Genomic DNA, 14,789 nt, shown 5'->3' with positions numbered 1-14,789 from the left:
CTTGCTGAATTTCTTTATCAGTTCTAGTAGTTTTTGTGTGGAGTCTTTAAAGGTTTTCTATATATAATATCATGTCATCTGCATATAATGACAATTTTACCTCTTTCAATCTGGATACGTTTTATTTCTTTTTCTTGTCTGATTGTTGTGGCTAGGACTTCTAATACTAGTTGAATAGAAGTGGTGAGAGTGGGCATCCTTGTCTTGTTCCAGATTTTAGTGGGAAGGCTGTCAGCTTTTCACCATTGAGTATTATGTTGGCTGTGGGTTTGTCATAAGTAGCTTTTATTATGTTGAGATATGTTTCCTCAACATATGTTTCCTCAACATATGTTACCCATTTTGGTAAGAGGTTTTTTTTAAATTTTATTTATTTATTATTTACTTTTGGCTGCGTTGGGTCTTCGTTACTGCGTGCGGGCGTTCTCTAGTTGCGGTGAGTGGGGGGGCTACTCTTTGTTGCAGTGCGTGGGCTTCTCATTTTGGTGGCTTCTCCTGTTGTGGAGCACGGGCTCTAGGCGCGCAGACTTAAGTAGTTGCAGCACACAGGCTCAGTAGTTGTGGCATGTGGGCTCACTCGTTGCAGCTCATGGGCTCAGTAGTTGGTGGCTCACAGGTTCTAGAGCTCAGGCTCAGTAGTTGTGGTGCACGGGCTTAGTTGCTCCACAGCATGTGGGATCTTCCTAGACCAGGGATCGAGCCCATGTCCCCTGCATTGGCAGGTAGATTCTTAACCACTGCACCACCAGGGAAGTTCCTTGGTAAGAGTTTTTATCATGATTGAATGTTGAATTTTATCAAATGCTTTTTCTGCATCGATTGAGATGGTCATGTGGTTTTTGTCTTTTCTTTTGTTGTTGTGGTGTATCACATTGCTTTGCATACGTGGAACCATCTGTGTGACCCTGACAACTTGATCATGGTGTATGATCTTCTTTATGTGTTGTTGGATTCGGTTTGCTAATATTTTGTTAAGAATTTCTGTATCTATATTCATCAAAGATATTGGCCAGTAATTTTCTTTTTTGTTGTTATCTTTGTCTCATTTTGGTATCAGGGTGATGGTGGTTTCATAGAATGACTTTGGGAGTGTTCCCTCCTCTTCAGTCTTTTGGAAGAGTTTGAGAAGGATCAGTATAGTTCTTTTTGTATGCTTGGTAGAAGTCCCCAGTGAAGCCATTTGGTCCTGGACTTTTGTTTGCAGGGAGTTTTTAAAATTATAGATTCTATTTTACTTCTAGTGATTGGTCTGTTCAAATTATCTAGCTCTTTTTGATTCCGTTTTGGTGGGCTGTATGTTTCTAGAAACTTGTCCAAGAAATGCAGAATTTAGTTAAGCAAGAGAAGGAACTTCACTACAGTCTCAGTGGAGTTGCAGCCTTTGGTCCATTTGAATCAAATGCAAGAATTATGTCATGGTATAATTTGGGTCTAAGAGCAAACAACCTAAGCCTGAAGGTTATGGACTTCTTGTTGTGACAGCAACTATAAAAACAGCTCAGAGTGAACATCAGTGGCGTAGGTCAAATTGTGGTAAGTCCTTGGCCTATGTAGCCCCAGATCCTGTGACCTGTCAGAAGTCTCTGTCTATTAGCAATTCTGCCTTGCTTGGGATGGTGACCTTAGCTCTCTTGAGATGGGAAAACTGTTCTCATGATGGATGATTGTTTTTTGTTTTGTTTTGAATTTCCTTTTTAATCCTTGGGAGAGTTTAAAATTAACTAGAGTTTAAAATTACATAGACATGATGAACTAAATCAAATTAGACTATTATTACTTTTGTATTAAGTTTAGGACATCATTAAAATAATCTGTATGCTTTGGGTCTTTAAAGAATTTATAACATTCAAATGGATGTGAGATTTGTGCTGCTAGTTTAAATGATTCATTAGAACATTTGAAAAAAATTTACTTAAGTCAGGCAGAGTGCTTAAAAGCAAAATAAAATTTAGATGAATTTTAAGATGTGGGAATTTAATTAACTACCTTCATTAGTAGGATTGATTATTTGAGGAATTTAGCTCAAGTTGAATTAATCAAACAATAATGAAAGAAAAAGGGAAGGTAATTGTACTTGCTTTACTAGATTTTAAAATAGAATAAGAGTTATATGCTGAATTGAAGTCCCAGGGAAGACTAGATTTTTAAATTTTATTTTAATAAGCTAATAATTATTTTTATACCCAAGTAATAGTCTTCTCTGTGTATAAAAAATCCCCTCACAGTCATTTTAAAATACACATTGATATTTTCATGTCTGGAAAAAACATTCAGCCCTTATGTTTGATTAATAATTGGGTAGATATGGAGTAAAAAAATTTTCTACTTAAACCTTTGAAGACATTGTCTGGTTCCTTTACACCCAGTGATGCTGACAAGTTTCATGGTCATTCTTTTGTAATTGATCTCTGTTTGAGGCTTTTCTCCTCAGCCTTGGTGTTTTGAAATTTTGTCACGGTGTATTTAGGTGTTGTTTTAATTCTTCTCAACACTCAAAGGGTCTTTTCAGTTTGAAAACTCTTGTCTCTCATGAGCTCTGGGAGAGTTTCTTTTACTAAAAGGTAATTTTTTTACTTCTGTTTGTTTCTTCCTGAAACACCTTTGAGTCAGGTATTGAACCTCCTGGAATTTTCCTCTAGGTCTCTCCCCACTAGTTTTTGTTTCTTTGCTTTTTTGTTTATGCCTGAAAGGTTCTCTTGACACTTTTTTTTTTCTTTTTTGGCTTGCGGGATCTTAATTCCCTGACCAGGGATCGAACCCGTGCTTCGTGCAGTAGAAGTGTAGAGTCCTAACCACTGGACTGCCAGAGAAGTCCCTAAATTCAGTCTTATCTTAGCCAATGCTGACCTTGCACAAGCCTTTCTCAGTGTTCCTTTTCCTCAAACCTTCTGAAACCGTGCAACTCAGATTGGGATTTGAACCCATGGGCCGGGTCTCAGACCCAGCCAAAACCCAGATTGGGACTTTAACCCACGGTCTTTTAACTGAGATCACACACCTGGTCTCAGAACTTAATGAAGCTCAGGTTCTTGATGTCTCATCGCAGAAAGAATTCAGTGAGAGACAAAGTGATAGGTAAGAAGTGGATTTATTTAGAGAGAAACACACTCCACAGAGTGTGGGCCATCTCAGAAGGCGAGAGCAGCCAACTTTTTCTTTTAACTTTTCCGTGGATGTTTTATTTCAGCAGCTGTATTGTTAATTTACAAGTGTTTTTCCTTGTTCTTTAATTTTTCTGTTTTCTAGCATTGCGTTCCTGTTTTTAGGTTATCTCATTAATACTTCCGTGATTGGGAGTTGTTTTTTTTTTTAAAGTTCTTTTCTGTTCTCTGAGTTGTCTTTGGTTCCTCTGGGCTCAGATTTTTTTACTTTTGGTTAGTCTTAAATTTTATCTTCCATGTTGCTAGTTTTCTTCATTATGCCCAATGGTCCTTAGATTATCTTTTTTTTTAAGAATGAGGGACTAAGCTGATTATTCTAGAGAGTTGCCATGGGTTCTTCTACTGTTGTGTTTACAGGTCTAAAGGACCAGCCCTTCCTGTCATTTTGCTCAGTCATCTTCAGGTTGTCAGTGACAGCCCTGCATACCATTACAAAGTCCCCAGTCATCATTACCTAAAAGCAGAAAGGATGATGGTTCTTTACCTGCTCCATCAGGGAGAATAAAATGGGAGGAACTGCCCAACACATTTCTTTTATGTATCATTGGCCAGTGCTGGGCCATACACGCACCCTACCTGCAGTGGAGGCTGATCACTTGCGTGTCAGTGGGAGGCCAAGCATGCAGCATGGAGGAGGGTGGCAGAAGGGCTTTGGGGTAGATAACTAGCAGGGTCAGCTGCAGGTTGATGTTTCTACTTGTCTTTTCTGCCTCTTTCACAAAGGATTTTTGTCCCCCTTTTCACTGCTTATTTCATTTTATCAGTCTGTGGAAGAAAAAAAAATAACTCAGCATAAAAAATAATGACTTTTTCAGGTTATTGGTGGAGAAAACATTTGATTTTTGAAAACTCATAACTAGCTGTAGCCCATTTTCAGTCATTTTTTTCTCTTTTTTTTAAATTGAAGTACAGTTGAGTTACAGTGTTGTGTTAATTTCTGCTGTACAGCAAAGTGATTCAGTTATACCTATATATACATTCTTCTTTATATTCTTTTCCTTTATGGTTTATCTCAGGATACTGAATATAGTTCCCTGTGCTATGCTGTAGGACCTTGTTGTTTATCCATTCTATATATAATAGTTTGCCTCCACTAACCCCAAACTCGGTCGTTTTCATACGTCTAATTTGGGTGTCTAAGACTTAAGCCAAATTATATGAGCTGTCCATGAAATATCTAAAACACTGTACCCATATGGATGGGCCATGTTCACAAGGGGAGTGTGCTGTTGGGGGGAGAGGCCAGCTGTAGAATCCTAAACTCTGCCTTCACATGGTTACTCTCCCTCTGACTAGCTCTGGTCACTTTTCAGAACCTCACTTTCTTCAGCTGGAGTGAGGATTGTTATGAGACTCAAATGAGGTGATGCTTGTAAACTGCTTAGCAGTATTTGTGATGCAAAAAATTAATTTTAGCTGTTATTATCATTATTAGTTTTGTCGTCTTGGTTGCATCCTAGGTTTATGGAATTTTAGAGCTGGAGAAGCATTTTTAAAGTCCAGTGCTTTCCTTATTTTAGAGATAGGAAACTGAAGCCCAGAGTCACTGAAGTTTTCTGAGTTCTGGTTATCATACCTCATACCTGAGATCTTGACTATGAGCATCACCCAAGCTAATGGATGGAAAGGCATTTACATATGAATTTTTAAACATCATTCATGCAATAGAAATTGCCTTACCTGGGCTTCCCTGGTGGCGCAGTGGTTGAGAATCTGCCTGCCAATGCAGGGGATACGGGTTCGAGCCCTGGTCTGGGAAGATTCCACATGCCGCAGAGCAACTAGGCCCGTGAGCCACAAGTACTGAGCCTGCGCGTCTGGAGCCTGTGCTCCGCAACAAGAGAGGCCGCGACAGTGAGAGGCCCGTGCACCGCGATGAAGAGTGGCCCCTGCTCGCCACAACTAGAGAAAGCCCTCGCACAGAAACGAAGACCCCACACAGCCAAAAATAAATAAATAAATAAATTAATTAAAAAAACAAAAAAATGGCAGATGCTTGCTTTAAAAAAAAAAAGAAATTGCTTTACCTGCTTAAAGACTTATGTATGATTTTATAAAATAGCTTTTCGTTCTGACAATTAAAAAACCAATATTTTGTTTCTTTCTTTTTTAAAATTTAGATGTATCCAATTAAAACAGGCAATAGATGAAAATAAAAATACTCTTCAAAAATTAAGCAAAGTAAGTATTATGGTTAATCATGTTAAAAAAAATTCCGTTTTTACCCAAATATTTTGTTAAGTGGAAGTTCATTAGAGGGGGAAGTTCCTGGGTTCACATAAGTTATGAAGTGTAACTGCGGTCAGTGCTGACCTGCCCGATGGGCTTACTGAATGTGCTTGGGAGCAGAAAAGGCAGGGCTCCAAATCCTGGTAAAAGTTCAGCTTTTAATGAACTCACCCAGCATTGAGGACTCGGAAAAACCTGGAAGGAGCTATTTTTATTTTTGCATTGTGTAAGTTTTATGTTTTACAGTTTAGAATTGTTTTCATTTTAATTACATTGTGGGGAGAGTACATAATCTGGCCCTGAGGGTAAGTGGTAGAGAAACTTCTTATATCACATGGCAGCCCTGATATTGGTGACTCTGCAGAAACAGGGCAAACTAGAGTTTACTCTGGGCAGTTCCCATCAGGATTTCCTCTTTTAATATGAGCCTGAGCTTCAGCTAGGTGTCCGGGCCAGAGACTCACAGAGCATTTAGGGTGGAAGGCATTTGAAAGTCATCTGCCTGCCTGCATGTGGATCTCCTTTACTGCGTCTGAGACAAGGGGTCACTGAGTGTCTCTTCTGCATTTCTCCAGTGACACAAAACTGTAATTCCGCAGGCAGACTGACCCTAAATTTGAAAACCTAACTATTCCTGTTTCACAAATGAGGAAACTGAGGCTTCCAAAGGTGAAGCAGCTTTCCCAGTGTCTCACTGCCGGTAAGTGGCAGAACTTGGACTTGCCACTTGTGTTTTCGACTCAGTCCTCTGTCTGGAACCTGTCCCTTACTGACTATAGAGGGACTGCAATACCAAGCAAGAAAACAAAACAAAAAAATAGGAGGTATACATTTATTTTGTCATTTGGTTTGCATTCCAACATAACAATCTACATTTCTTTTAAAGTTATTTCTCTAAGGTAGGCATAGTCTCGTATCAATATTTGCTTTGTCTTATAGCACTTATTGGAGTTTTTTACTTTTAACATAAATGTAATTGGAAACTGAAATTTTTATTTTATTTTTTTTAGTAAAATAGACTTATATTCTCTCATAGGCTGATGAACCTGCCCCTGTTGGGAGTTACAATCAGAAGAAAGAGGAGGAACACAATCTTTTGGATAAGCTTACCCACCAACTGCAGGAACTTGCTGTGTCCATAAGTAGAGAAAATGTCACTGAGTAATGCTCCCTTCCTTCCTTTCTTTCTTTCAGATATTATGTCACCAACAGTTTTAATGTTTGACTCAGAATAAAGTCATATATAGATAAAAACAAATGGCAGTAACAGTACAATTAGTCAACATTTATTTATTGTGTATAATAGAAAGTGTGAGATCCCATGGTCTCTTATCCCAGGTAAGTTATAAGCTAGTTGGGGAAACAAAACAGAGATCGGAGGAGCTAAATAAACAGATGTTAGAAAATAAGGATCAGGCTTCCCTGGTGCAGTGGTTAAGAATCCGCCTGCAGGGCTTCCCTGGTGGCGCAGTGGTTGAGAGTCCGCCTGCCGATGCAGGGGACACGGGTTCGTGCCCCGGTCCGGGAGGATCCCACATGCCGCGGAACAGCTAGGCCCGTGAGCCATGGCCGCTGAGCCTGCACGTCCGGAGCCTGTGCTCCGCAACGGGAGAGGCCACAACAGTGAGAGGCCCGCGTACTGCAAAAAAAAAAAAAAAAAGAATCCGCCTGCCAATGCAGGGGACACGGGTTCGAGCCCTGGTCTGGGAAGGTCCCACATGCCGCGGAGCAACTAAGCCCGTGTGCCACAACTACTGAGCCTGTGCTCTAGAGCCCACAAGCCACAACTGCTGAGCCCGCGTGCCACAACTACTGAAGCCCGCATGCCTAGAGCCCGTGCTCTGCAACAAGAGAAGCCACCACAGTGAGAAGCCCACGCACTGCAACCAAGAGTAGCCCCTGCTCGCCGCAACTAGAGAAAGCCTATGCACAGCCTCGAAGACACAGTGCAGCCAAAAATAAACAAATTAAATAAATATATTTAAAAAAAAAAAAGAAAATAAGGATCATGGGCTTCCCTCGTGGCGCAGTGGTTAAGAATATGCCTGCCAATGCAGGGGACACAGGTTCGAGCCCTGGTCCGGGAAGATCCCACATGCTGTGGAGCAGCTGAGCCCATGCACCACAACTACTGAGCCTGCACTCTAGAGCCTGCAAGCCACAACTACTGAGCCCACACACGTAGAGCCCATGCTCCGCAACAAGAGAAGCCACTGCAATGAGAAGCCCACGCACTGCAATGAAAAGTAGCCCCCGCTTGCCACAACTAGAGAAAGCCTACGCGCAGCAACAAAGACCCAACATAGCCAAAAATAAATAAATTTATTAAAAATTTTTTAAAAAAAGAAAATAAGGATCATGCCTTTAATGTCAGTATTGATGTGTAAAAAGAAAATTATTTGGATTGTCTATTTGCATATTTATTTACTCCTTTTATAAATATTCTTTAAAAATTGGAAGCAGAAACATGCATTCTTTTCCTGCTGGAGTGGATGTTAATAATAGCCTTTGTAAAATGGAAAGAAAACTTGATAGTATAAACAAACCCAATTCATAGGAAGAAAAAAGGAAAAAGTCAACTATTTAGACTCTTCAAATGCTGTTCCCATACTTTTACACTGTATCCTGGGAAAAAATGCTAAAGAATATAGATGCAAGGATTCTAGAATTTCCATTGATTTCCAGTACTGAGAATGACAAAAGTGGCTGGTATTGGACTTACCCTTCCTACCATAAACACTGTAAAATCTGGACAAAATATACAAAATGGCTGTTTGAACTCATTGAACATCAACCAAGCAGGGTTGATATCGTTAATACAGGGAGACACGAGCTGAGTCCTGCATTTACCCAGACCCTCTTCCTGGAGTTAGTTTATGGGCGGTGGTGCAGGAATCCCAAACAGGGAGCTGCAGTCTCACCGGGCTGAGGAGGCAGAGATAAAATTCTGGACTTGCTAAGGCTGCTGGTACTTGTGGAGAGAGTGGAGAGAGAGAAGAGAGTTGCAGAGAGACAACTGCAGAAATCTAAATGGACTCCTGGGCTACACAGAGCATGATTCCAGAAGGCCTGGCAGAAAGCGCCTGCTGGGAGACTGAGAGCTTAAAAGATTCTGGAGGCCACAGAATCCTGGAAAAATATTCGAGTTTGTACCTAGCTGGAGTAAAGATACCTTGGTGAATGCTTCAGGCATTTAGTTGGAGATCACATAAGGCCTATGCCCTAGGAGTAAGGAAAACACCCTAATATTAAGAACTGTGATCTTGGAATACAGACAAAACTGAAGTAGGGCTTCCCTGGTGGCGCAGTGGTTGAGAGTCTGCCTGCCGATGCAGGGGACATGGGTTCGTGCCCCGGTCTGGGAAGATCCCACATGCCGTGGAGCGGCTGGGCCCGTGAGCCATGGCAGCTGAGCCTGCACGTCCGGAGCCTGTGCTCCGCAGCGGGAGAGGCCACAGCAGTGAGAGGGCCCGCGTACCGCCAAAAAAAAAAACAAACAAAAAAACTGAAGTAAATCTTTTCCAACAAAGCCTAAAATCAGACCTTAACAGGAACAAGATCATTTAACTGTATAACAGAACAAAATTCAACACTCTTTAAAGGATGACCACATAATCCAAAGTCTCTAAATGTATTATCCACAATGTCTAGTAATTTTTAAAAAATGACTAGAAATGCAAAAAATAAGGGGGAAGTAAATAATAATTAAGCAGTGAAAGTCAATAAAAGCAGAGCCAAATCTGAGCCAGATAGTAGAGTAAGCTGACAAGGATTTCTGAATAATATGATTAATATGTTGAAGAAAATAGAAGAAAAGATGGATGGAATGGGAAAAACATGGCATATTTTAAGAGAACTCAAATGTAGAAAATAACCAAATGAACATTCTACAACTGCAAAATATAATATCTGATGGAATAACGGCTGAGGACTTTCTAAATCTGGTTCAATATATAGCTTCAAAAAGGTGAACGTGTCTTATAATAAAGAGAAATAATAATCATTGGAAGTCTGGATGACCCAGATGTGAGAATTAGCAAACCAGAGCTATAAAACAACTATTTTCAATATGTTAGAGAGATGGGCAGATTGCTTGATTAGAGAGGAATCTTAAGCAGAGAAATGGAAACTAATACCAACCAAAATGGAAATTCTGAAACTAAAAAACAATATATGAAAAGAAAAAAAATTGGATGGTTTAACACAAGACTGGATACAATAGAGGAAAAGATCAGTGAACCCAAAGACTGAGCAATGAAAAGCTTTCAAACTCATGCACAAAAAGAAAAAAAGAATGAAAAGAACAGAACAAAATGTAAGAAAGATCTGGGACATGGTCATAAGTTATAGCATATGTGTAAATTGAAGTCCCAGAAGGAGAGGAGAGAGAGAATGGAGCACAAGAAATATTTCAATACGTTTTTAAATTGAGATCTAAAAAAGTTATCAATTCACTGGTCCAAGAACCTCAGGCAACCCCAAACAATAAATATAAGGAAAACTACACATAGATGCATCAGAGTTAAACTGCTGAAAACTAAAAATAATAGAAAATCTTAAAAGCAGTCAGGGAAGTAAAGAAACATATGTACCGGCAAACAACAATTCAAGTTAATGTTGACATCTTGTTAGAAAAAATACAGGTCAGAAGATAATGCAGTGACATCATAAAAGAGTTGAAAGAAAAAAAATCTATCAACCCAGAATTCTGTGTACAGCACAAGTGTCTTTCAGAAATTAAAGTAGAATAAAGACATTTTCAGACAAACAAAAGCTGAGAAAATTTGTCAAACAAATGCTGAGAAATTTGCTAAAGGAAGTCCTTTAGGCAAGAAGGAAATGATGCTACAGGAAACCTGTATTTGCAAGAAGGAATGAAGAGCACCAGTATGTGGGTAAATAGAAAGGCCTATTTCTTCTTTTCTAAATGTCTTTAGAGAACACTTGATTGTGTAAAGCAAAATATATATTTAAGAATTTATAATATATAGTCAATTCTCATTATTTGCTGTGGTTATGTTCCATAAAGTTGCTACAAATACTGAATAGGTGAATACTAAACCATGGCTTCTAGGGAAAATACACAGCTAGGTTCCTGTGAGGCTCTGGTCACAGTTTTTTTTGAAACCTGAGTAAAACATGTCCTTGTTTTATGTGTGTTTCTGTTTAAAGATACCTTATTTAATGTATGTTACTGATTCATTAACATTGAACTCACAGCCAACAGCCCTATAATTCATGCCTGAAGAAATCTAGCACACTTATTTTCTCCATTAGGGCACATCACAACCTTCTTGTGCTTTATGGCCATTTAAAACAGCATAGGTAGGTTGCAAGTAAAAGATTAGAAAAAGGTATACCATGTTAACCCTGACGAAAACAAAGGTGATACAGCTATAGTAGTATCAGGCAGAGAAGACTTTAAGGTCAAAAGTAATTTAATAGATAAATACATCTTATAATAATAAAAGCATCAATTCAATAGAAAAAATTTATTCCTAATGTGTAGACACCTAATAACATAGCTTTACAACGTATAAAGTAAAAATTGTTAGCACTGAAGGAGAGCTATATAATCCACAAACCTTAACCACCTTTACCTGATTAAAAATATATTTGTAGAATGCTGTATCCAACTAGATAATACACCTCTCTTCCAAGTGCATGTATAACATTAACCAAAATGAATCATAATGGACCATAAAGCAATTGTCAACAAATGTCAAAGGATTGAAATCATGTAGTGTATAGTCTGATGACTTGGAATTACATTAAAACTCAGTGACAATCTAAAACTAATACAATGGTATATGTCAATTATATATCAATTTTTTTAAAAACTCAAATGACAGAAAAATAAAAGTCTCCAAATGTTTGCAAATTAAGTCACATACTTCTATGTAACCTAAGGGTCAAAGAAAATATTACAATGGAGATCTTGAAATATTTTGAATGATAATAAAAATACAACTGGGCTGCAGCTAAAGCAGTGTTTAGAGGGAAATTTATGACTTCAAATGCATAGTTTAGAAAAGTTGAAAATTAATTACTGAAGTTTCCAACCTAAGAAGCCAGAAGAAGAATAACAAATTAAACCCAAGAAAAATAGAAGTAAGGAAATAATAAAGAGCAGAAGACAGTGAATAATAAACAGACATACAGTAGATAAAATCAATAAACCCAAAGTTGGTTCTTTGGAAAAGGTAATTACATGGGTAAATTCCAAGCAAGACTGATTAAGAAAAGAGAAAGAGAAGGAAAACAACAACAATAAAACAGGGAAGAAAACTAATCACTACAGAGTCTACAGAAATTAAAAATGTACCATGAAGACACTATGAACATCTTTATGCCAATAAATTTGAAAATTTAGATAAAATAAGTTCCTTGAAAAATAAAATGTACTCAATTTACACAAGATGAATAGAAAATCTTAATAATACTACCAAAATATCTACTAAAGAAGTTTAATATATAATTAAAACCTTTCTACAGAATAAACTCTCAGGTTGCTTCACTGATAAATTTCTGCATTTAAGTAAGAAATAATACCAGTATTATAAAATCTTTCTAGAGAATTGAAAATGAAACATTTCCCAAATCATTTTATGAGTGCTAGATAACTTCAATATCAAAACCTGATAAGAGTATTATAAGAAAAATACAAGGCCTTCATGAATGAATGCACAAACTCTATAAAGTGTCAGCAAATAGAATCCAGGGCATATAGAAATGACAGTACATCATGACGAAGTGGGATTTATTCTAGAATGCAAGGTTGATTTGACATTGAAAAATCACTAATTGAAATTTACTGTATTAGCATAATAAGAGCCATTTGGGTCTATTTGGCTAGTTTTATGGTTAGCAGTGTCCATTTGCATCAAAGTATTGTTATCCCATTTTATTTTTTATTTTTAAAAATTTATTTCATTTATTTAATTTTGGCTGCATTGGGTCTTTGTTGCTGCGTGTGGGCTTTCTCTAGTTGTGGCAAGTGGGGGTTACTCTTGGTTGTGGTGCGTGGGTTTCTCATTGCGGTGGCTTCTCTTGTTGTGGAGCACCGGCTCTAGGTGCACGGGCTTCAGTAGTTGTGGCTCACAGGCTCTAGAGCACAGGCTCAGTAGTTGTGGCGCACAGGCTTAGTTGCTCCACGGCATGTGGGATCTTCCCGGACCAGGGCTCGAATCCGTGTCCCCTGCATTGGCAGGAAGATTCTTAACCACTGTGCCACCAGGGAAGCCTCTGTTATCCCATTTTAAGATAAGCTTCTCTAATGTAAGCGTTAGGAGAGCAAAGACCTCTATTTTGTTCATTGTTAGCACATAGCTAGCACACTAGCACATAGTGTCTGTCACACAGTAGGTGCCCAGTAAATGCTGAATGTTGAATGAATAAATAAAGCTCAGGGAGACTTAACGACTTATCCAAGCTAGTATTTTAGCTCCTCTCTCTTCCCTCCTCAGTATCTTTCCCAAACACCTTTCTCTTCATCCCTAATTCTTAGTTTAAACTGTTTCATGTCTCACTGTTAACAGCCATCTTTGCCTTTAGCCCTTCTTCCAATCTCTTGCCCATGTGATAGCCTGATCAGCTTCCTGAAGTGCAGATCAGATCGTGCCTTTCCCTTCCTTCATTTTTAGGGAACACCTTTAGAGGTAAAGCTCCCATGGGCTGCGTTCTGCTCACCTCTTTTCAGTCTTATCTCCTGCTTATTTCTCCCAGGCCTCGTCCTGCCACTCGTGAGCTACTTGAGGTTCCCTGAGCTTGAGCCTCCTTTCTCCACTCCCTTCCTTGCCTTTCTACTCCCCTTTTACCTGATTAATTCCAACTCATCCCTCAAGACCTAATTCTAAGGCTTTCTGATCTCCACCCGTGCAGTCGAGGTTAGGTGTCTCTCTTGTGCTTCCTTAGTATCCCGTGTTTACCTCTACTGCAGTATCTGTTGAACTACATAGTACTTATCCGTCTGATAGATTGTTTCATTGTCCTCCTTGAGGACAGGGAATTGTGTCTCGTTTTTCTCTGTATCTACTGTGTCTGACATGGAACCTGACATATATCATCATCATCATCATCGCCGACTTTCATTGAAAGCCTGCAGACACCGTTGTAAACACTTTGCAAGTTTGTAACTCCTCTCATCTTCATGATGACCCTATGAGGCAGGTTCTATTATTATCTCCACTTTACCAATGAGAAATGGGGAGATTAAAAGAAACCTATCCAAGGTCACTCAGTGAGAAGGAGATAGAACCAGAACTTAAACTCAGAGCCCGTGCTCTAATCACTGTACAATAATGCTCAAGCAGCGTCTGCTGAATGGATGAATCCAAGATTTCAGTGCAAGTCTTGGCCTCCAGTCCAGCACATGCTTCACCGGTCACATACGTTCCTCAGATATATTAACTCCTCCTCACTCTCAGTTCCTGGGTCACATATTCTTTGCTAGATGGTAGAAACTTAGTTGCACTTTCCCTTTATTCCCTTTATTTGCCGCTTCCAAATATAGGCCAGTTCTATATGTAGAAGTTATACCCGTACTCGATCTGGATCTGTTCTTATACGTTATTTCAGGTGACCCTTGTCAAAGAATTATTTTTTGCAGAACTGGGGCGCTTACTGAAGGAGAGGACGATGACAGTTCTGCTGAAGAAGATGAAGAAGAAGAAGATGATGATGAAGAGGCCGCAAGTGGAGAATACGTTGCTATTGGAGATTTTACGGCTCAGCAAGTCGGAGACCTTACATTTAAGGTAGTCGAAACAGACTGGAAGCTAACTGAAGGCTAAATTTTCGTACCTAACGTAGTAAGAAAACTCTACCTGTATTCCTGGATTAGATATTCCTGATATTAACTTTTCAAAGACTCAATCTGTTTAAATAAAATAAGTGATAATTAAGATTTACAAGCGGTAGTCAGGCGAAATTCTGTTATCAAAGTTACCTGGTAGTAAAATGGTAAAAAGAGTAGACGCTCTTCTGTTTTTGAAAATAGTTTTCATGTTGATAATTCTGAATTTAGGGGTAAATTTTAATTTAAAAATTTTTACTTTTATTTTCTTTAAGAAAGGGGAAATTCTCCTTATAATTGAAAAAAACCCTGATGGTTGGTGGATGGCTAAGAATGCCAAAGGAAACAAAGGTCTTATTCCCAGAACGTACTTGGAGGTTAGTCTTTTTTGTTTATTCTTTCCTTTTTCTTCTTCAAGACATTTTTTCATTTATAAGAAAACACTAAGATGTAGTCTTTGATCAATTGACTAGTGAATGACTTAGGATGTAGAATTTGCCTCAATTGTAGAGGGACAGAGCATGGGAAAGATACTGTGTATTATAGTTCTGGAGACCTGTGAAGTGCTGTTATGTAGCTGAGCCCTAGCATGTTATCCCACAATG

At 38.8% G+C, this 14,789-nt stretch overlaps 1 protein-coding gene across 11 annotated transcripts in view; it reads left to right on the top strand.

The window, feature by feature from the left end:
* The window catches only part of NPHP1 (nephrocystin 1), a 104,996-nt gene that overhangs the window by 10,969 nt on the left and 79,238 nt on the right, over positions 1 to 14,789 (top strand). For 10 of the 11 annotated variants that reach the window (XR_007470745.1, XR_004475688.2, XR_007470744.1 and 7 more), the window contains 4 exons: positions 5,282 to 5,342; positions 6,427 to 6,551; positions 13,999 to 14,146; positions 14,460 to 14,561. Coding sequence is in view for 8 of the 11 variants with exons in the window: in XM_033401928.2 (XP_033257819.2) it covers positions 5,282 to 5,342; positions 6,427 to 6,551; positions 13,999 to 14,146; positions 14,460 to 14,561 (436 nt within the window). In the remaining 3 variants the exon portion in view is untranslated. The remainder of the gene's footprint in view (positions 1 to 5,281; positions 5,343 to 6,426; positions 6,552 to 13,998; positions 14,147 to 14,459; positions 14,562 to 14,789) is intronic. The other variant, XM_049695713.1, reaches the window with a different exon arrangement.

Source organism: Orcinus orca, chromosome 13, assembly GCF_937001465.1.
Source record: "Orcinus orca chromosome 13, mOrcOrc1.1, whole genome shotgun sequence".
Taxonomy (NCBI): Eukaryota; Metazoa; Chordata; class Mammalia; order Artiodactyla; family Delphinidae; genus Orcinus; species Orcinus orca.
This window is presented reverse-complemented; position numbering and strand designations above follow the sequence as displayed.